The sequence below is a fragment of the Rhineura floridana genome, chromosome 1 (genome assembly GCF_030035675.1).
Source record: "Rhineura floridana isolate rRhiFlo1 chromosome 1, rRhiFlo1.hap2, whole genome shotgun sequence".
Classification (NCBI taxonomy): domain Eukaryota; kingdom Metazoa; phylum Chordata; class Lepidosauria; order Squamata; family Rhineuridae; genus Rhineura; species Rhineura floridana.
In genome coordinates, this window is record NC_084480.1 from 110,961,106 (window position 1) to 110,983,756 (window position 22,651).

The 22,651-nt window shown below is 40.0% G+C and overlaps 1 protein-coding gene across 8 annotated transcripts in view; it reads left to right on the top strand.

Moving 5' to 3' along the window:
* Nucleotides 1-22,651, top strand: part of KDM4C (lysine demethylase 4C) — a 383,363-nt gene that overhangs the window by 17,978 nt on the left and 342,734 nt on the right. For all 8 annotated transcript variants that reach the window (XM_061629553.1, XM_061629561.1, XM_061629570.1 and 5 more), the window contains exons 4-6: nt 2,803-2,978; nt 4,573-4,687; nt 12,007-12,200. In XM_061629553.1, the coding sequence (XP_061485537.1) occupies nt 2,803-2,978; nt 4,573-4,687; nt 12,007-12,200 (485 nt within the window). The remainder of the gene's footprint in view (nt 1-2,802; nt 2,979-4,572; nt 4,688-12,006; nt 12,201-22,651) is intronic.

Consider the following 22,651-nt stretch of genomic DNA (forward strand, 5'->3'; position numbering starts at 1 on the left):
GGGTTACTCCTAGGAAAGTATGTATAAGATTGCAGGTTTACTCTCTAGAAATGCATTGAGGGTTGAAGTCTGAATGTTGCAAAAATAAACATAGACTTCCTGCTCTGCAATAACTTCTCACTCAATCAGGAAGAGAAGTGGGGAGGAGAAATGAAACTTTAAGACGCACAAAAAACCCAAAGGATGCCAGTGTTGGTCCTAAAAAAGACATTGCTTTGGGGATTTTGGATTTAAACTTTGTTTTCCTCTTCTCTAGCTATGGCTGGAGTTTCTTGTCCTGTTTCCCCCTCCCCCTGCTTTGATCTGTAGTCCTTCCTTCCTTCCTTCCTTTCCTTCCTTCCTTCCTTCCTTCCTTCCTTCCTTCCTTCCTTCCTTCCTTCCTTCCTTCCTTCCTTCCTTCCTTTTAAAAAGAGTAAAAGAGGATATATGGTGACTGGTGTGCGTCTCAGTAAGCACAGGCTTATGCTGATGTTGGGCTTGTTTGCAGTTTCCTACCTTTCAGTGAGTGGTGGTTGAGGGCGGGATGGGATGTGGTGTCCTGGGCATCCACCCCAAGGTCCAATCCTAGTGGATTCACTATATGAATGAACCCTTTGGCCATGCATGCAGCAACTTTGTTCCTTTCTATAAACAAACAAGCCATGAAGTCTTTGATTAACTTATAGTTTCCTTTTTATTTGAACTGCTGGGGTCAACAGATTCAGAACAAGCCAGGTTATAAAGCCAATTTAAAGTTTCCATTTTCAGTTTTGGACTACTTTCAAATTGTCAGTCCACAACTACCTTTCAATGGCAAGTCCTGTGCTTTTCTATTTGCTGCAGTGGTGTTTCATAAAAGTTTTTGCAGTGCACACACATGTTGAATCAAGTTTCAGGCCACCTGGAGTTACCCTGACAATTCTCAAGCCATGAGCAAGGGGGTTATGCATTTCTTGGTGGGGGGAAGGCCTCATGATGAGGATGCAATATCAAATGCAGCATATAAATTCTTTTATTGTACGAGGGTAATATTCGATCATTTATCTCTTTGCTATTCAGTAATGGTGGGAGCAGGGGAATGTGTGTTCCGACATGTCTTAATCAGATAATTTTATATGCTAGAAATTGTGGAATACCTACCAGGAACCTTCAGATTCTTACAAGTAAAGCATAGGATAGAATATTTCTCTTGTCATGGCATGTTGTGATCTGCTTGGTGACTTTGTACTAGTGAAGTCTGGATGTCATTTTTCTGCTCAGAACCAGGTTTTTACTGTATAATGTATGTCTCGTAATGCTGCAAATTCTTTGTGATAGAGATTGACTCTGTATGTTTTTAAAAATGGTAGAGCCCAGTGGTATGATGCTATCTAAATAATCAGAAATTTATTCATGTTGGATCCAAGAGAGATACTATGAGGATTAAAATATCTTGTGCTCTTTGGCCTTAAAAAAATATAAAATTGTCATTAACTTTGAGTCAAGGAAAAGCATGTAAATGTTCTTAAAATATTCACACTGTGTAGTCCAAATCGCAAGTGCATGCTTAATAGTCATGAAAATGAGAATTGCTATGCACATATTTGATTTTTATGCATACATCTTAAATGCACAGTTTCTCTGCCTCCCAAAGCAACGTTTAATTCCTTTTTATGTGTGCATACATTTTGTGAAAATTTTGTGGAATAATTACTTTTGGAGAGCATTTTACTGAAGTCCTTAGATGGCTAAAACTTCTGTTATATGTGTTTGGCACTTCAAAAGAGATGGCTAAAAAGTAAGAAAGTAAAACCTTGAAATTAGTACCTGCCTAGTCCATTATTATTATTATTATTATTATTATTATTATTATTATATTACATTTGTATACCGCCCCATAGCCGAATCTCTCTGGGTGGTTTACAACAATTAAAAACATTAAAAACAAATATACAAATTTAAAAACACTAAAAAAACAATTTAAAAACAGGTAACTCTTGCTTAAAATTGTCATGCATTTTAGGCTTATTCATTTCTATGTAGTTAAATGAGACCTTTAATATAAAGAGAATCCAGTCAGCTAGCATTTAAGAAGACCTTCTATGTATTAATGCTCACCTAGAAAACAAATACAGGGGTTTTTGCCAACAAAAGAAAAACTGGTGGCCATATGCCAATATACATATATTTCTTTATTTTGGGTAATGCTGCAAGCCATGGCAGAGATGGAAAGGTGTGTTGTAGAGCAGTGAACAGTTTGCAGAAGTGAGTCTGACCACTGCTGGTCAGTGTCTTGAGAAAACAGGCAAATTCAGGATTAAATACTCTCTCTGTTAACACATTGGGTACTATGGCTGTAGGCCAGGGGTGGCTAACCTGTGGCGCTCAATATGTTGTTGCAATCCAACTCTCATCAGCCCTGGTCAGCATGGCCAATGATCAGGAATAATGGAAGTTGTAGCCTAGCAATATCTGGAGGACATAGTTTAGATGCTTCTGCCATGGATCAGAGAATTCATAACTACCTTTGCATTTTCAGCAAAGTATTTGGCTTTTTTCTCTTTGCCATATGGCAGGATGCTTTGAAATTCTGGTATGATAGAGCAGGGAGCTGCTGTTCAAAGAAAAAGAATAGAAAATGTGAGTGGGTAAGAAGCATTCTGGCCACTAACTTCTGCAACTAGGCCACCAAATGTACTGATTCTTACATAAACTTTGATTCTTCCATATGATCTTGCTGGGTTTACTCATATAGAATTTCATTAAACATTGGTTTTCATCCTTTTATGCAATCTTTTAAGTTACACTTGTTGCTGTTAATGTGCTGTTCCTTTACATTTCTAGGTGATTCCTCCCAAGGAATGGAAGCCAAGGAAATGCTATGACGACATTGATGGTCTGATTATACCAGCTCCAATTCAGCAGATGGTTACTGGTCAGTCGGGGCTTTTCACTCAGTACAACATTCAGAAAAAGCCAATGACTGTGAAGGAGTTCAGGCAACTTGCCTACAGTGACAAGTAGGTATAGTCATTCTGTCTTTTGTAAAAGGTGGATATTATGTGGCTGCCCTCTTAGGCTACAGTGTTCCTACTCTTCAGAGTAGTTAAGTCATGAATAATGTAAGTGACCTGTAGATTGTACTTCTAAATAAATAAAAGCTTTTATAAAAGAAAGATACACATGCATTCTCATGCTTATGTATGTGCTTCTTCAATAAATTCACTTAATACTGTATGTGACTACTAAGGGCTAATAAAAATAAATTTCTCACATTTTTACACTCTCAGTTTTTTCACATATCCTCCTGGCAAGCTATTCTACAGAAAATGTCTTTTCTCAAGATAGCACTGTTCGCTTTGGATCTTTCATCTTAGAAAATATCTTGATACGCTTTTGATTTTATTGCCTCTTTGTTAGAAGGCTGCCTAAATCTATTACTAAATAGTCTATTAACATTTTTTAATTTCAATTTAGAAGCACTGGGTGACATCCAGTGCTGTCAACCTGCTTGTGTAATGGAACTTCCCCCTCCTCTCTTCCTGGCATGCTCCAAAAATCTGCTCTGGAGGCTTGGTAGATCTTCCAGAGTAACTTGGAGGGGTGCAGGAGCATGGGGAGGCAGGGGAACCCCTATTCCATCTGCTAGAGCAATATTGGACAGAGTTGCCAAACAAAGATTTTCAGGCAAAGATAAAACTAGTTTAGTCAGTGCAATATGGATCATCATGTTTTGAAGAGTGTTAACAAGAATTACTCTTATTACAAGAATTCATGCTTTGGTTATGGCACATGTAGTTGTACTAGCTTTCTACATTTGTGATATTTAAAATAAGCCCACTGAAAGCAAACAGACAAGAAATGATATTAAATGACACTGCATAGATAACAGAAAATGGCATGTGCATTTGGAATCGGCATGTAAAAATGATTTTGCTCAAAAGGTTATATTTTATGCATATGGTGCAATGAAACTGTAGAATGATATAAATAGATGAGTACACACAAACTTTTTCCTATGCTATTTTTTGACAATATGGTTTATTTTCCTGTAGCTTAGCTAGAAGTGTTTCAAAGTTACCTATATCTGCATTGCTGTAGTGCAGTTGAAAGGTAGGAGAACACCAAGCCTCCTAGCATAATTTGTTGGCTTGAAGAGCTGAATCAGTTCTTGTAGGAAGTGGATATCATTTGGAAGTGGAGCCAGATTCTCAGTACTTTTCAGCACTGTAGATAACTTTTGCAGGAATATCCCCCCCCAATATATAAAGCTCTTTGTTCACTTCAGGGGTAATGAGATGTGAAAAAAGTTGAACAATTATATCAGTTATATAAGGCACACAAACCATTTATTTAATACATAACTGTTGACCTTTTGTAACTACAGGGAAGGACCATAGCTTAGTGGTAGAGCATCTGCCTTGCGTGCAGAAGGCCCCAGGTTCAACCCCTAGCATATCCAGGTAGGGCTGGGAGAGACCCCTGCCTGAAACCCGGGAGAGCCACTGCCAGTCAGTGTAGACAGTACTGAGGTAGATGGACCAATGTGTCTGAGTCAGTATAAGGCGGCTTCCTATGCTCCTAACTATTTTCTTTTTTCTTCTTACTGTACAGATACTGTACCCCAAGACATTTAGACTATGAAGACCTAGAACGAAAATACTGGAAAAATTTAACTTTTGTGGCACCAATTTATGGAGCAGATATTAATGGAAGCATATATAATGAAGTATGTGTTCATTCATTGTAAATTAGCTGATTTACATCATTTTTCATGAAAAATAAGAATCATAGTTGGAATATTGTCCAAATCCTTTTCAGTGAATGTGCACTATGTATGATGACTGTTCAGTTTTCCCAGGGTGTAGTGTGGCCTCTTATGAATGTTTCATGAAGCTGGGATGACAGGTTAGTTTAATTCAGCTCAGTAGGTCTTTCTTCTGAGTAGGCAAGCACAGGATTGTCCTGCTAAGAGCACATTAACCAGTGATCCAGTTTTCCTCTGTGGACATGCTGTGAGAGCATCAAATGATCTATGCTTGGAGTTGGGGAATATCCTTCTTTTCTGGTGGCCTCGAAAGAAGACACATGGAAGAGAGACATGCACAAAGTTGGAGGGAGGAGGAACAGCAATATCTGAGTTCATTTCACATACCTTGCATTTGGACGTTTTAATACAGCTGGGCCTTTAAGGCAACTGGGTTAACAGTCCAAAACTTTATTTGGGGACTGACAATGCTATAAAGTTGTAAAGCCTTTTGGGAGTTACTGGGCTACAACTATATTTATGTCTTCTGCATCTCTAAAGGAGGAACATAATAGCTTATTTTCCATTCTAATAACAACCAGTAGAATATGTTGCAAAGAAAGCATGAGACGTCCCCAACACAGAAGTGACTGGTATCAGAGCAGCTAAAGACACAGAATAATCCATATTGGGGAGTTAGACAGAAAGGAAAAAAGACTGGAAAAAAATAAAATCACAAGGGGGAAGTGGTACTAGACTAAATGGATATTAGAAAAGAGGAGTAGGATGCTATAATATGCAAAGGAAGGTGGAGGTAAACGTGGTTAGAGAAGTCTTGGCATCTGTGTATCTTAAGGAGGATATTCCTACTTGAAAAGCAAGTCAATTATTTCTTCCATTTTTTTCTTCAGCCACCAGATGGTACCCTTGCACAAAGATATATTTTCATGTGTGGTGTGGTGTTAGCAAAATCTCTTCTAAATTTAGCATCTAGATTTCTCATATTTATTCATATTAGGGATTTTCATGTATTCAATACGGATGGATGAAATACAGTCTGTCTAGAAATGAGGCAATGGAAGAGAAAAAAGTGCTTGGGATAATTATTTCCTCATGAGAAATCATATGTGATAAATGAAATATGTGAATTGTCTTATCAAAAGTAAAAGCAATGCAGGGCAATGTAGTTTCAACAATATATTAAGACTTTTATTCTATAAAGCTTCCTTTTAAAAAAGCAGAGCCAGAATATATACAGTCATTCTAGTGTGATGCTGCATTATGCATGATGGAAATGTTTAAATTCTTTAAATCAGAGTGGCTTTAAAATGAGTGCAAAATCTGTAGAAAACAAGCTCCCTATGAATACGACATCAGGGATTCAAAGAGCTATTTAGATATATCCAACTGATTTCTTTTTTCTTTGGAGAGCAGCCCCTGTGCCATATACAAAAATCTGCTTTTGTAACTCCCCTCTATTTCAAAAGTGGTTTCCCATGTGGCATAGGAAACTGCTGTTTGAGTAGTACAATTTCAAAACACTTTTGGATTTACAGAAGCTTGTTCAGTTGTGTGAATTTGATTCCTGGGCAATACTGGCTATTTCTTAGTTTGAAGATTTGCATACAAGAACATAATTTTCATAATGAATCAAATTAAAAGTCCATCTAGTCCAGTACTGCAGTTCCAACAGTGGCCAGATGCCCTGTTACCAAGCTTGCATGTGTTACATGAACATGCACGTCTACATGTGTAAATGTGGAGGATTGATATTTTGGGATCTTTTAGTCAGAGCTGTTGGACACCACGGGGGAAGATTGCGCCGTTCCATTAGTTACTTCAGTTAATTTGAGGAATTTTGAAGAACCACCGAGTCCCAATTTTGGCTTCAAAGAAAGAAATATTTAATTGCAGCACTAAAACGGCATTTGAGAGTAAAATGCCTTTGTGGTTTGAATCACTGAAGAGTAAAATGGTTAGTTAGAGCATGATTGTACCCAAGCTACCCAAACTCATATTTGGGTAAATAGTTTACACTTGACTTGTTGCAGTGATGGAAACGGGTAGGTGGATAATCTTATGGTTGCTGTATGAGGAGTGGGGACTGGTGCTTGGGATCCAGCAGGCTAAACTGGAGGCCTAGATGACAAAGGCAAAGCTTGAATGCAAATATAAAAGGATTTGGACCATGCAAAGGCAGAAAGATAGTGAGATTTAGGAAATGGTGGAGATAGGAAGAAGTGGAAAGACTGAAATGCTAATAATTACCTGTTCCAAGGAGAGGAGACAGAAAGGAACAATTCCTGAGTTTAAGTATGACCCTGAGGGTGTGCAGTTGTGGCTAGACCAAAGTTCCCAGCTTAACTAGGCATGAATTCTTGGGTGGGTAGTCCTCCCTGCAGGGAAAAGACTACGATGGAGGGATCAAAGGTAAGCAGCCCATTCAGGCTGACCTTGAACCAGTGCTTTGCAGTCTTGAAGCTGGGAACATGAGTACCTTAGAACCCTTCCAATTAGTTCTAAAAATTGATTAATTTCTTAAGGGACCTCAAGGTTCGTAACTCACTTGAATAAAACAAAAAGCAGAAGGGAGGCAAGGGAAGGGAGCTGCTAGTGTTGCAGCAGTATACTCCTATGGATGGTACCACAAGACTGAGCAAACTTAAGCAAAGCACAAACAACTGTGGAACAGCTTGTGGGAGAGAGACTGAACATGGTTGGTGGGGAGGGGCGTGGAGAGGTAGTTAAGAAATGAGAAATGAAGGTGGAGGGTTTAGATATGCATATGGCTACAGATTAAAGGCCGGGGAAGGAACTGGCAATCCCACCCCATATATACGGTCTGCCTTGTAAATGTTGCAAGACGTCACCCTAAGATTCGGAAACTATAAGTGCGGGGACACCTTTACTTTACAGATTAAATAATTGGTACGATAGTGCAAGTCAGAAGCGGTTTTTGTTCTCGCCAAGGCTAATCAAACTGAATAGAGGGTTGTGCTTATGTTTGAGTTGGCAACTAGATTAGGTGCATAATTAGGCATTGGCATACATCTGTAGTTTTTGCACCTCTTAGTCCTGCAAGAAGTAAGCTGTGTCAGTGGGTTGTATCCAACTAGTTCTCCTCTGAATAGACCTACTAAAATTAATGGATCAAAGTTAGTCAATGTCCATTAATTTTAGTGGGTCAGCCAATTTATTGCTAAGGCTTGCTTCTTCTGTTGTGCTTGCAAAGAGTACATACTTATTGCAAGTCACCTGCAGAGCAAAAGCTAAAGGAGTTCTGAAGCATACAGAGTGTGTGTGCTGAACTAATCTCACAACTCGGAAGCTCACAACAAGTAGAGCATGATGAAGATAGTCCATCTCAGTAAGTGCGTTCAGTTTCTGGTAATCAGAAGTATACAGCCCCTAAACTTAGTTTTATGTGGATGTAATGGTTAATTTAGCTATCTAACATTTGGCAGAGGTAAGGGGAAGAATGGGGGAAAGTTGAGTTATTAAAATCTTTAAGGTACATTAAATAAAGAGGATTAAAGATGGGGTATGAACCAATGATTTTATGTTTAGAAAGTTGCAAAATCAAGGCAAACTTTTCTTTCAAGATTTACTGTGGTAATATCGGCACTTCATGAAAGCTCTGATAGCATTGTATGTCATGGATATAACTCTCTGTTTTGTTTACTGATGAAGACTTCTTCTGTACGCTTGGAAATATCCTAAGGTAGTAGCTGTCATTTAGAACAAACTGTGCATTTCTACAAAGAAAGCTGAACTATGGAGTTTTTCATTACCGACATATTTTTCTTAGGTTTTGTCTAACCCAGCAGATTTTTTGTGCTTTCTACTACAGAAAATGAGCTAGTACAAGGAGTTAGCATATTTGCACCTTTTCCCGTCACCAGCCACTAGTGAACTCTACTTCCTGTTTTGTTCAAAATCATATGCCTAATTCAAGAGATATAAGACTGAATTGTAGTCCTATGCCATACTTTTTTCCCTTGGTCTTTGTCCAATTATTTCTCCATAATTGATGTCTTTATTTTCTCGATGGTGAGTGTGTACAACTGCATTTACCAGTGCTACTAAAGATAGTATGTATGTATGTATTTATATATATTTATATATATAAATATATTTTTATATATAAATATATATTTATATAAATATATTTATATATTTATTTATTTATATATATATATATATATATAAATTTATATATACATTTATATATAAAATAATGTTTGTCTGTCCTTCAAATACGATGTGTGCTTTTTTTCTTCTCAGTATAACAAAAGGGCTCCTGCCGGGAAGAAGGGCAGGAGATATATATCTCCTGCCCTTCTTCCCGGCAGGAGCCCTTTTGTTATACTGAGAAGAAAAAAAGCACACATCATATTTGAAGGACAGACAAACATTATTTTAGTACAAGTACTTTGCCTGAATGGTCTCCTGACACCTTTCTTTGTCTGCTAATGTTCTTCTAGTAAAAAGCTACTATAGATATATAATGCTGTAGACAGGGCTGGTGCAAGGCATGAAGGGCCCGCAGTGCTCGCCCGTATGCTCCACCTACCTTTCCTGTTGTCTTGAATGCTGTGTGTGCACGGCTGCCATAAGACAAGATGGCTGTGGGGGCTTGCCCAAGGGGCTAATGCCCCCACCGTCATCTTGGTTGATGGCACACATGTATGCTATGCTACGTGTGCATATGCCTGCCATCCACCAAGATGGCGGCAGGAGCATCAGCCCCTTAGGGAAGCCTCTGCTGTCATCTTGGTTGTTGGCAGGTATGTGTGTGGAATGTGCACAGCATTCAAGACAACAGGAAAGGTAGGTGGAGCGTGCGGATGGCGTTGCACGCCTGCAATCTGTATGGGGGGCCTGGGAGTTCTCCCTCTGCAATCTGCAGCAGGGTTGGGAGTCTAGACTGCTGTGAATTGCGGACCAGGAGTGCTATCCTCCTACCCCAAGGAGGGGCTCTCAGCCAAGGCCCGACCTGGCCGCCCTCTGGCCCTGGCCCTAGATACTGAAATCTACAGTTTTTTTAAAAACTCCTCTTTGAACTAAATTCAAGAAAATTTGCAGTCTTGTGAAGTTCTCTTAAAACTGTGTACTCTCGTATTTGAATTTCATAGAATTCAAGTTGTAATACATTAAAATACAATATAAGAAATAAAAAAGCAATAGCAATACTATTAAAAATCAATATGACTATTTAATATGATGGATGCTGTCCACAAATCCACAGATACACTGCATACCACCTAAATAAAGCTCCTGGACCACTGATGGTCCATGGACCACAGTTTGAGAATGCCTGATCTAAATAATTGTGAGGTTCCTTCAATTTTGCATGCTGTATTTTCAGCTTCTCCCTTCACACACTAACCCTCTACCCTTCCTGAATGTTGGGGATCCTCTGAGGCAGCAGCATTCCATGTGGCATGAGGTACTGTCCCTGGATGGCAATAGCTGCCATTGCCATGCACTCATAGAATTCTCTGGATTCAAGTTATTTTACTTCAACTACCCCAATTTCTCAGGAATCATTTCTCAGGGAGGGAGGGAAAAAAGTCAATTTTGCTACACTGTAGCAGCTACAGCAATAGGTCAAAGCTAATTAGATTTTATGCGTTTAATGTTGCCTTCTGTCCGTGTGAGAAGAACCTCTTGTCCCCTTTGGACATCAAGGTCTTAAATTATCTGTGCCAAGGTGCCTGCTACACTTTCAGGGAGTTATTTTTACCTTGATATTGCAGGCCCAGGAAGGCAACACAACAGTAAGCAGAGAACTGGAGATTTTTTTTTTTTACCACTATTTCCCCAGCACTTCCATCAACTACTGTCATTTCAGCATTCTGGAAACCTGGAGCTACTGATACCATCTGCCCGATGAGGTGTATAAGAGTTAATGAATGTCTTATCTGAAGAGTGAATATAAAACTACAGTGAAAAATTTAAAATTAAGGGGTTGAATCCAGTTGTTCTTTTAATCCACTGGACACCTCTGCTAATGGAAGGGGAGGTGATTTTTTTTGCTGATTTCCCTCTTCCCACTTCAGCTGCAGATGCCATCTTCCACTCTATTCTGGAGGGACTCCTAACCTTCTGGAGCAGAATTTTTTTTTGGGGGGGGCAGGTAAAATCAGCAAAAAATCCCCTCCCCTCCCTTTTCCATTACCAGAAGTGGAAGAACATGATTGGATTCAACCCCAAACATTCCATGGTGTGTTAGTTGTCCCATTTTTCATATGAAAACAGCTTTGAGAACTTTTTGTTGAAAAGCAATGTTTTTTAAAGTGTGAAATTCCCTGATGACGGGCTCTACCTCCCATGCTCCACTTCCGTGCCCTAGGAGCCTTCATAAGGGAGGAGCTGCCAGAAGAATGGTGGCTTTTGTGTAAGTGTAAAGGTTTTTGGGGTGGCTGGTTATTGTGTGGTGATGCCATCAGCTTTAGAGCTACTTTGGGATATTGATAATTGACCTACTGGTAAAAAATATGCCTAATTGATTTTCTTTCATCTCTTTTAAATAAACTGTTAACTGTTGATTTTTTTAGTCTTATGCTGTAGTAATTATCATTTTTACTATGCATTATAGCTATTGTATTTAGACTATTGTGAGCACAAATATATCTGGGGGAAATATGGTATGTAAGTCTGGCTATGGCTACATCTTTGTGGTCAGACAAAGCATGACCAGGAAAAACCCCCAAACTACAGTATGATATTCAAAGGGCTGTGCTTTCAGAGTTGTAGGCATAACTTCAGAAAGTGTATGTATCTAGAGGAGATTTTTGTTTGCTAATAAACACATAACACTTTTGAACAAAGAGTTAAGTGAATGGTTAATAATTTTTAGTTTCAGCAGAGACAGACTGAATGTCCACTCAATCTATTCTCAGTTTGTAAAGATTACTTAATATGCTTTCTTCCATCAATTAAAATATTCTACCAATGTTTATTAAACATTGTCTGAAGCTATGGCAATTAAAACAGAGCTGTCTTGTTGAGTCAAATGTATTAGACAATGTTTGAGTGAACAGTAGTTCTTACTAATATAGTAACTGCTGCCAAGAGAATAATTTTGTTTTTAATATTCATCTGAATTTGCCATTTGTCCTTAATCCAAACAAGTAGTCATAGTTAAGTTAAGTGGATATCAATGGGACAAGTTAGATATGGCTACCTTCTTGTCTTGCATTTTGCCCTTGGTGAAAATCTGATTGCGTAGGTTTTCTTTGTTGGTATGTTTTTGTTTGACTTATTGATTGGTTGTGTCCCCTATATCTATTTTTCAGAATGTTAACGAATGGAACATAGCTCATCTTAATACTATATTGGATGTTGTAGAAGAAGATTGTGGAATCTCAATTGAGGGAGTCAACACTCCTTATCTGTATTTTGGCATGTGGAAGACAACGTTTGCATGGCACACTGAAGATATGGATCTCTACAGTATTAATTACCTCCACTTTGGAGAACCAAAATCTTGGCAAGTTAACTCTTTGTGAAAATTAATTGTGCAAAATATTGGTTTCTGAAGACTTCTACCTGCATACCTGTTGTTGGTTGTTTAGTTAGTTAACTTGGAAGGGGAGGGGCAGAAGAGTCTGATCTCCTTGCTTTGTTGCCAAACTCACTTGTTTCTTTGACACTTTGTCACCGGGGCAAAGACACACAGTCAGATGGGGCTCCTCTCCTGCTCATGGAGTGGGCTCCCTTGCTAGATTGTTCTTATTATATAGGCCTGGCTAGCTTTCCCCAGCTCCTGATGCAACCAGCTAGATCAGGATATTCTCATTTGAAAAGCACAAGGAGTTGTGGCTCAATTACTGAGCTCATCTAAGGCCATGGGCACACTAGTTGCCTACAGCAAGTGTTTCCATTGACCACACCTGGAGGGGCAATGGGTTGATTTTCCAATCAGTTATGAAGCTGTTTTTTTTAAAAAAAATGCACTTGAGGTGATCTGACCAGGTTTTAGAGTAAAAAGGGGTGGGGTTTGACTAGCGTTGTGTGGCCTCGTTTTCAGAAAAGGAAGGTGGAGATGCACGGGAACCAGAAGAACAGTAAGTGTATCTCTCCCCCATATTCCAGTGAACAGGAAATTGAAAGGGGGATGGATTTAAATCACTTTAGCCCCCAGAAATGGGGATTTTTGTCAGGGGAGTAGACTATGGATGGTGTTCAAAAGGGGTTAACTCCCTGTGAAAATTTTAAACTGAAACTAGCTTTTAACTGATTTTATAATGAACTGTGAGCTGAAACTTGGACTTGGACTGAGACCTACTGTTGCACTTCAGCTTACATGCTGCACTTAATAACCTTAAACTAGGCCCATATTATGCTTAAAATGAAGCTTTTTAAAGTTACCCTGTAGTTTTACATTGTAGCCTTCACTTAGATTTGAAAAACTGAGCTAATTTTTCTGAATGCAAATTAAAATGCCTGAATACAGGCTAAATTCTCTCTATAATTCGCCACCCACTATCATTGGGTCACTTTCTGTGAGATCATAGAATGTTTGATTCATGTTAAGTATTTGTCACTGGGGTTGAGACAAAGCCCTGGGGACAGAATGTGTAGTCAGTTGGTGGGAGGGGATGCAGAGAAATGAGGAAGCCACACAATCACAGAGGTGATCAGCTGTGGGGTTGTGTGTGAGAGAAAACACATGTGAATGAGGGTGGATGGCTGAGAACTAAGAATGCATTACAAACATACAACACAGTTACATTTTTACATGTCTTCTCTTGTTTGGCCATTTTCCTCCAGTGAAATTGAGAGCTATATATTACACTTCAAGCATGTATCCAGTATTACCAAAGCATGCTTTGTGGAAGTAAGTCCATTCAAAGACATGGGATTTATTTCCAAGATGATATAATTTGCATTGGGGAGTAAGAATGTGTTCTGCATATGGGAAATTTCATCGTGAACTTGATGTAATGTTTTTGATTCCTTCTTGAAAATTAAGTCAATGCCAACATTTTGTGATTTTGAACATTTCCACTGTCAATGGTTTCAGTTGCTTTCAGATGAGAACGAAGCAGTAAGAACTAAACAAATACATAGCACTACTTTTATGCAGAACTACTAGTGTGTTGACCAGTTTCTATTTCAAGGCTAATTGCTTTCATTTAAATGGGCAAAAAAGCTATTATTTTCCTGACAGTAATGATGTACAGCACTGTAGCTTCACATTACTGGTGTAACATATGTTTGGGGTTTTCATTTTTAATTGTACTCACTGATTTGAAATGATTGATTTTATAAACGGAAGTGTGCTATAACTCCAGTAAGGAAAAGCAACCTTTTCAGATAATGCTGCTGGGTATGTTTAAAAATAGGTAATTCATATTTAAATATTGGGTTTATCCAAGGTTAAAGTATTATAAAATAAATAACAATATTCATATTGTTTTAACGTGAAAAGTATATGTTATCAGCATCACATTACTGAAACACATTTTATTTGATTTTAAGTTCTAGTGAGTGAATTGATTTCTAAGAGTAAAGATGCGCTTTCAGCATTGTGCTGGAACATGGGAAGCACTTTTCTGTGAATTCATTCCCATAGTGGTACTGTAACATTTAAAGGTACCTAAATGTTCTAGGATTGTAGTCCTGGGTATTTGGTAAAGAAATATGATGCTCAAGTAACCCTAGAGGTCACTTAGTAATACTAGAGGTTGCTAAGCTCCCATGCAATTGCAGAAGTAAAACATCTGAGGTTATGCCTATCCAGGGAGCTCCTGTAAGCCAACATCTGTGATTCTGAGGCAACTATTCCTACCAGAGATCTATTCTTAAAAGCTGGAGTAGCCTTAAACATTGTGAAAACACGAAAGGTCCCTCGTTTTATTTATGTATCCTTTTCACTTTTGTCCTCTAGAACCAGAACTCTTTGATCATAAAATATAATTCACTATATAGAGCAGTTGTTACTATTTAAAAGGTGAGCTCTTTGGTGAGCAGTTGAAGTTACTTCCTCCTTCCCAACCACCATAAGATCAAATGACACGAGTTGTTCTATGATAATTTCCCATGATGGTCTCTTAACCCCTCCCCATGCAGAATAGCTGCAGGTGATTCCAGGTTGTCAGATAGACAGCTGTGTGTGGTATTTAACCTTTCTTTGCCAGCCATTTGTTCACTCAAAATCACTCACCCCTCCCACTAAAGTGGTTTCCAACCCAAAGCAATCAGGGAGGATTTTGAGCTGCTGCTTCTCCTGATAGTCCTTTACACAACCTGAACCTGCAGCTGCTTTGCATTGTGTGAAAGACTTTTTTTCTCAAATGGATATCATGGAAGAATATGCAACATGTAATTCTGGTAAAGAGAAGGGATGGAATCCTCTTCTTTTTTTACGTTTTGTTTTTAAGTGTGGTGGTTGTCCAATTCCTTTTTCCTCCAATATATTTTCATTTTTCCGATCTCCTCCATTTTTTTTGCCTTGCAGAGAATTAAGCCACATTAAACTCAGAGACTTTCTTCTGAGAAGACATGTAAACCATTGTACTGTAAATTAATGATACAATGAATTCTTAATGTGTCCCTGTCCTTTAGCTCCTGCAAACCAGGAGAGATGCATAAGCCTCTTTGCAAAGTATTCACATTTCCTTTTGGGGGAATAGGGATGCTTTGACAATCACCCATGCTTATTTGCAGAAAATATTTTCCAGGTACTACCTGATCTCAGGTAAACCCAGCACAGGAAAGATGCATTCTAGTTGCTAGGGAACATGGAAGGGCAAACTATGGAGATTCCAAGGACTAGGGGAAAAAAAGACAGAAGCAGGAAAAGTACACTAAAAAGGAAAGTGAAACAGAAGGTCTTTAGGACCTGACAGATTCCTATTGCCTGGTGTCCAAACACCTCACTTATTAATTATAGCTCTGACTTTGCTCATTAGACAATAACAGTAACAGGCAGGAGCAGTAAGGCCGGCTTGTATCACATAAATTGCTTAGAAGGGTATCTGCAGATTTTGCTTCATAATTTTCTTTCTAGGAGGGCTAGACACTTTTAAAAAAAATTAAAGCTCAGATTTGAAGGCTGTTGATAGTGGCTGGCATGCATGGGTGACAGGTTGGTGACCCCTCCTCTCCATCCTAATTCATTTAGGGTACAATCTGATATGCACTATCCTGGGAGTAAGGCCCACAGAATTCAATGAAACTTGATTCTGTTTAGACATGTATAGGACTGCACAGTTACTACCACGAGCCATTCATCATGGCCAGATTAGTACTCCACATGTAGATTTGATTGCAGGAGGTTCAGTCCAGCTAATTACACTGGAGGGTGGTTGCTGCATAATTTAAAAACAAAACAAAAAAAACATTCCAACCCATATTGAGACACCAAAAACACAATTAGAAAAAAATTATGTGGCACCTGTGATTTACAGGCAGGTCAGAAAGGAGGGACAGTCATCTAAAAACTGGTGCTACATGGTTTGTGTTTAATTACTTCCCCCAATCTTCCAGCATCATAGTCATGATTTAAATTCCTTCCCCCAGATGCTTTTGCAAAACTGTTAAGAGATGGGGGAATCCTATCATGGATCTCAATAATCTCAAAGCTTGGTCCATGACTAATTTCAGTGGGTCTACCCTGAGTAGGACTAGCATTGAATACAACTCAAGGTAATGCCCTAGAATAAAATGGAAACTTCTGCTTCGTCTATGACACAGCAAAGCAAACTGTTCTTGCTTATTGATTTTCAAGATGTTCTAAACAAGTAATCTCAAGTAAGGCTAATACTGACGATAAAATCAGCATATAAATCACAAATCAAAATGGGAAAGTGGTATTTCCCTGCTTTGTCCGCTATTTTAAGATGTGTTACGTTTCCAGCAAAATAGTATTTCTCATCCTGAGGTGCTTTTTAGCTGTGCTTGCCTCCATTGTCAACATATCAACTAGTTGCAATCATATTGTAAAAATTAATAATGTCACATTAAATCAGTGTGTATCTGATGGCCTTCTATACTATAAGTTGTAACTAAGTGCTTCTCAAACTTTGTTTCCCCCACAGACCAGTAGAAAATTGCTGAGAGTCTTGGTGGACCACTTAATGATTTTTCTGCCTATTTTGGCAATTTTAATTCCATAGAATTCTAATTGTCATACAGTAAAATACAATATAAAAATAGAAGAAGCAATAAAATACAATTAAAAATAAATATGAGTGTTCAGTATGACATATGTACCATCTCCCATCTTCAATCACAAATCCACAAAACTCCATAGACCACTGGAATGAAGCTCAGGGCCACTGATCCTGGCCGGCTCCAAAGGGTGGCCAGGTGGGGCCCTGATTGATGGCTCTGTGGTCCACAGGGGCCCCTGAAGTGCCCCTTGTTATGGTGGGTGAGTAGTGCTCCCCTTCTGTGACAGGCTTCCTGCTGTGGATCTCAGAGAGGGAGCTGCTTGCTGGCCCGCCCGTGCCCTCTTGCTTGCTCCCGCACCTTTTGCCCCTGCCGGCTTGCTCGCCTGCCCCCCTGCCCCCACGCTCACTTGCTCACCTGCCCCCCCATCCTGCCTCTCCTCACCTGCCCACCATCCTGCCCCCACCGGCTCCCTTGCTCGCCCTCCCTCTGCCCACTTGCCCTCGCCCACCTGCTCGCTCGCTCACCCTCTTTCCCCACTCACCCACCATCCTGCCCCCATGCTGGCTTGCCTGCTGTCCCCCCCATTAGCTCACCTGCCCGCTGTGCCCCGCTCGCCTGCCTGCTTGCTCGCCTCCCCCCCGCTCATTTGCTCACCAGCTCCCCTGCCATCCCGCCCCTGCTTGCTCGCCACCCCCTGCCATCCCACCCCTGCTTGCTCACCAGCCCACCTGCCATTCTGTCCCGCTCGTTAGCCAGCCAGCCCGCCTGCTGTCCTGCCCCCTGATCACTTGCTAGCCCACCTGCCATCCTGCCCCCACTCGTTCATCAGCCTGCCTGCCGTCCTGCCCCTCACTCACCTGCTTGCCTGCCTGGCCTCCTGCTCCTCTGCCTACCTGGTAGGTAGGTAGGTAGGTGGGGCGTGCACCAGGGCCCAGGGCAGGCTGGTGCCTAACGGCCCCAGCATGCCTGTGGCCGGCCCTTCCACTTATGGTCCATGGACCACAGTTTGGGAATTCCTGTTATAATTGATTTTAAAAGTCTGTGGCTCTTGTTACAGAGCCAACAGTAGTAGAGTGAACTATACAGCCACAAGAGTGTCTGTATACCAGTGGTTCCCAACCTTTATAAGCTGAAATTTTTTTGTGACCCCCTCCCCCCAGGGAGGCAGGCTGGCTGCCAGGAAGGAAGGGGGAAAGCAGCCTTTCTTTGCAGCCTTGCTTCTTTTTGCTTCAAAAAACCCCTCTCCTCTCATTCTAAGTAAGGGTGTTGTCAGTAGTGGCAGTGCAAGGAGACGGGAATCAGTGATAGTAATCCCCTCTTCTTCCTGGTAGCCCCACCCTCAGCCTCCTTTGGCATCTGCCATGTATTTTATAGGCAGATGCCTGCCCTTAGTGCACCTGAAAGACGCTCTGGTGCTTCAGCAAAAGGCCTCCCCTCTCGTTTGGAGCAAGGGGGAGGTGTCATCTGCAGCGCCAGTGGAAAGCAGACAGTGTCGAGGGAGTGAAGACTTTTTTAAAAAAATTAATAAATAATTCATTTCTTTACTGTTCACGGCCCCCTCTGGATTACTTTGCGGCCCCCCTGGGGTCCCAGCCCCCAGGTTGGGAACCACTGCTGTATACTATAGTCAGCACGTGTTTTTCACATTCTGCAATGTTAAACTGAAAATACCATTCTGATGCTTTCCATAAGCTCATTTCAAAACAAAATGTATAGTCCTGAACTCAGAAATGCTTGCTTAACGATCCTCTAAGTTTTCATGGCGATACACAAAACAGTCAAAGAGAATCGAGAGTTCAAAGTGTAAAAAGAGGAAAAAAAACCCTTTTGGACTTTTTTCTATCAGAGTTCTCATAAATTGTTGAAATTAATTATAAAAATCGCCCATGTTTACAGAGTACCTGTAATCCTGTTACTGACCTTGCCCCATACTCTGACGTTCATCTTCTGCAGTTTAAAAGTTAAAATAATGCATGGCTGATTTTTAGTTAATTTAAGAAATTTAGCATTGAACTCAATTATAAGGCCGGGCATGCTCAGTAAGAACCAACTGTCAGTGTTCTAAAAGCCAGACTTACAGCTGCTGGGCTTTCCTAATCGGGGCCAAACCCATGCCAGACATTTATTCCACTTTAAACAGTCCTGGCTTCCCCAAAGGATTCTGGGAAGTATAGTTTATGAAGGGTGCTGAGAGTTGCTAGGAGACTCTTATTCCCCATATAGAGCTCCAGTGGCCAGAGTGTTTTAACAGTCAGCCCCTCTTCTGATGTTGGAGATCTGTGAGGGGAATAGGGCATATCCTAACAACTCTCAGCACACTTCACTAACTATACTTCCTAGGATTCTTTGGGAGAAGCCATGACTGTCTAAAGTGAAATAAAGGTGTGATGTGGATGTGGCCAGGGACAGCTTTGGTTTAAATTTAGGTGGGAGGCTACATGTGCCTGCTATAGAATAAAAAGGTGTGTGGGGGGAAATAATGATACTGTTCACAATGTTTTCCTTTTGGAAAGGAAAGGGGCTTTCCCTCTGCCCAGTGCCCACCCATCCAATCTGTTTGCCTCTCCCCTGGTCAGTTTCGCCTATCCTAAATATGATTGCACAGGAGTAAATCCCACTGAACTCAAAAAGCTTGCAAATGATCAAACCTGCCCTCCCCTCCTCCTCCCTCCTATCACCTCCCTTTTGCCCCTTGCCTCTCCCTTCCCCCCTCCCCTTCCAATCCCCTCCTTCCCCCTCTCCCCCTTCCTTCTTTCCTCTCCTCAACCTTCCCCCTCTCTCCTCTCCTCTCCCATGGTCAGTTTTACCTATCTTAGCCATAAATCCCACTGAACTCAATAAGCATGCAAATGATCAGACCTGCCTTTCCCCTCTTTCCCCTCTCCTCTCCCTTCCTCCTCCCTTCTTCCTCGTCTCCCCTCTCCTTTCCAAGTTCCAAATTCTTCCAAGCTACAGAGGAAGTGGATTGGACTGTGAAAGACCAACCCAAATTGTGTTTGCATTTTGACAAATTTGTAGGGAGTACAATATCTCAGGAGGTCAGGTCTCCTGCTCCCCTGGTACATTCACTATAGCTGCCCAATTTCCCTGCTTTGTAAAGTTCAATAGAAATATATGTACAGGAATACCCCGCTATACGGACCTTCACTTTATGGACACTTGCGAGTATATACATATTTACAGTAGCACTACTCCCCTGTTTAAGTACGCTCGCTTTGCAAGAACGGACACTTAACGGCATGACGCCACCACCCAATCAGTTTCCAACTACAAACTTTTTCTTAAAATAAGGCCTACTGTGTTTATTTTCGTTATAAATGCGTTATTTACATCAGTTACGCCCATATATGACGATTGCAGTGCAGTATATGCATCAATAAGTTAAAAAAGGTAGTGCTTCACTTTAAGTACATTTTTGGTTTATGTACTCGCTCTGGACCCATTGCATACGTTAATGTGGGGTATTCCTGTATATAGGTACATTTTTAAACTGCAAGGTTTTTTGCCTATTTGTGAATTGTTTTTAGTTAATGTTTTGCTGGCTTTTTGTTTTATGCTGCATTTTTATTCTGCCACCCTGACTTGTTTGTGCCTATTAGTGAATATATATAATCTTTATGATGGTACTGTGTTCATATTATTACTAAGCTGATTTTGTTGATTGTGATTTTGTTTTTAATCTGCGAGGTTCTGAAATGAGTCTTTTACATTTTGGTCAATAATATTGCTGTGAAACAGCTATGTTATATAAACAGGCAAGATTTGGTGATGTTTTCCCATTTTTAAGTTCTGACCAGACCTGTAAAGGCAAGGGAGCAAAAACAAGGGGGCTTCCTGACTTTTGTAGATGGGATTCAGTAACATACTGGCAAATTTAGGTGACACAATTAATGTGGATCTGACACTCTTGTATTACAAGCCTATTTTTAAAAAACTGAGGTCATAGTAAGGAGAGTGATGGGAAAATGCATTGGAATGTGTGAGTTAATAATTGTTTGGCACAGCATCGCATAACCTCACCACAAACAACTAAGAATGAATGCTCAGCAAACAGCTGACGTATAACCTCGTCACAAACTTTGTGCAAACAAATCTGGATGAATACTCAATAAACTGGTTGCTTGGGATCAACCCAAATGTGAAATATGTATCCTGTTGGCCAGCTATAGAAAATTGAGTAGTCCAGAAAAACCCACCATTTTCCCATTCATGTGAGTCACTATAATTTATCTAAATAAAATAAGCCATTTAATTTTAAATTTAATGGATGCCTTTACTTATAAAATGATTTCTTGGTTAGCCATGAAGTCCATAGAATGGCTTTTGGCAAGTAAGTCAGCCAAACCTATATCAGAGTTGTTGTGAGGATAAGATCCCATGTATACTCCCTGAGCTCCTGTGGAGGAAATGTGGAATATAAATATGATAGAGCCCTAGTTCTCACTGAGGTAAGAAACCTGGGTTGTACCACCTCAGACTATAGGTGAGAGTTGACACAACTGCATCGTTTATATAGCACTATCGGGCCAAGTTTTTAACATTACTGTTGTGGTCTGTCAGCTTCTTTGACTGGGACCATCAATAAAGCAAGCCATACTTCTAAAAAGCTTTTTTTAAAAGTCCCTGCTCCCTTTGTACAGACCGATATGCCATATCACCTTTGCTGGAAATCTGCTATATCTATGTGTGATACACTTTATTTCTATTTCAGTGTTTTTTTTTGAACTTATTTGTGAAATGTAGAAAGCTTCAATAATTTTCACACTCTTTAGCTTAGATCCAGAGAATTGTGAGCGCAGTTTCATTTTGAGGGAGTATTCTGTGAGTAACAGACTGTTTCATCAATTCTCCCTACAGTCCCCCTGTGCCTCCCTGAAAATCTGTTCTGAATGGTTGGAGGACCCACCAGAACAGTGTGGGAGGTGGCACACAAGGTTGCAGATGGAAGCCAAAATCAACTTGCCTGCTGTATTGCAGCCATTTTCATTTGTGGAAGGGCTGCAATTGGTCCAATCCGTTGTAACTTCCTTGAACCTTTGTAACATTTGTACAATGAACATAACACAATTTGTTTGAAGTTGCTTTTCCAGAATACATGGAGACAGTATTGTCTTTGCTATATAAAAGATTACATATAGATTTATAGATTTACATATAGATTTGTTTACTGGTTGAACCACTATGATAGTTATTTATTTTTTAAAGACTTTAAGGACCACTTATATTGTCTCCCTAGGACTGATCTATCTTTTTAGGATATGAAGACTTTCATGTTGAACTTAAATCTTGTGAAAACGCAAAAGTGAATACTATGGTCAAGTGATGCCTATGTAAAGCATAGGCAGACTTCTGGTGATGGAATGAAAAATCTTTGTGTTGGCCTTTAGGGCAAATCATTCAAGATGTGAAAGAGGAGACTTTTTGTGATTTGACACTTACTTGCACTCAGGAATTGACTTGTGAAGTTCCATAATTGTTAATCATTTGACACATTGTGTTATGATCTGCAAAGAATGCTGATACTGTACTTTCTTCACAAGCAAACTATAGATATTGTAAATAGATATACTCTTTTTGTCTCAATATAAGCTGCATGTTGCATAGACCAACACCTATACTTTGCATCTCATCTTTAGTTCATCTATCAACAAAGATAAGATTTTTTAAAAAACATTAACAATTACTATTTGTGTGCAGGTTTTCCTCCCTTCTCCTTTAGAATTTAGGCTGTCTGCTCTTTCTGCTGTTCATCTTATAGCAACATAATCTGTTCTTAGAAAAATGGACTATATCACTCTTGTATCAGGGTGAAATGTACTC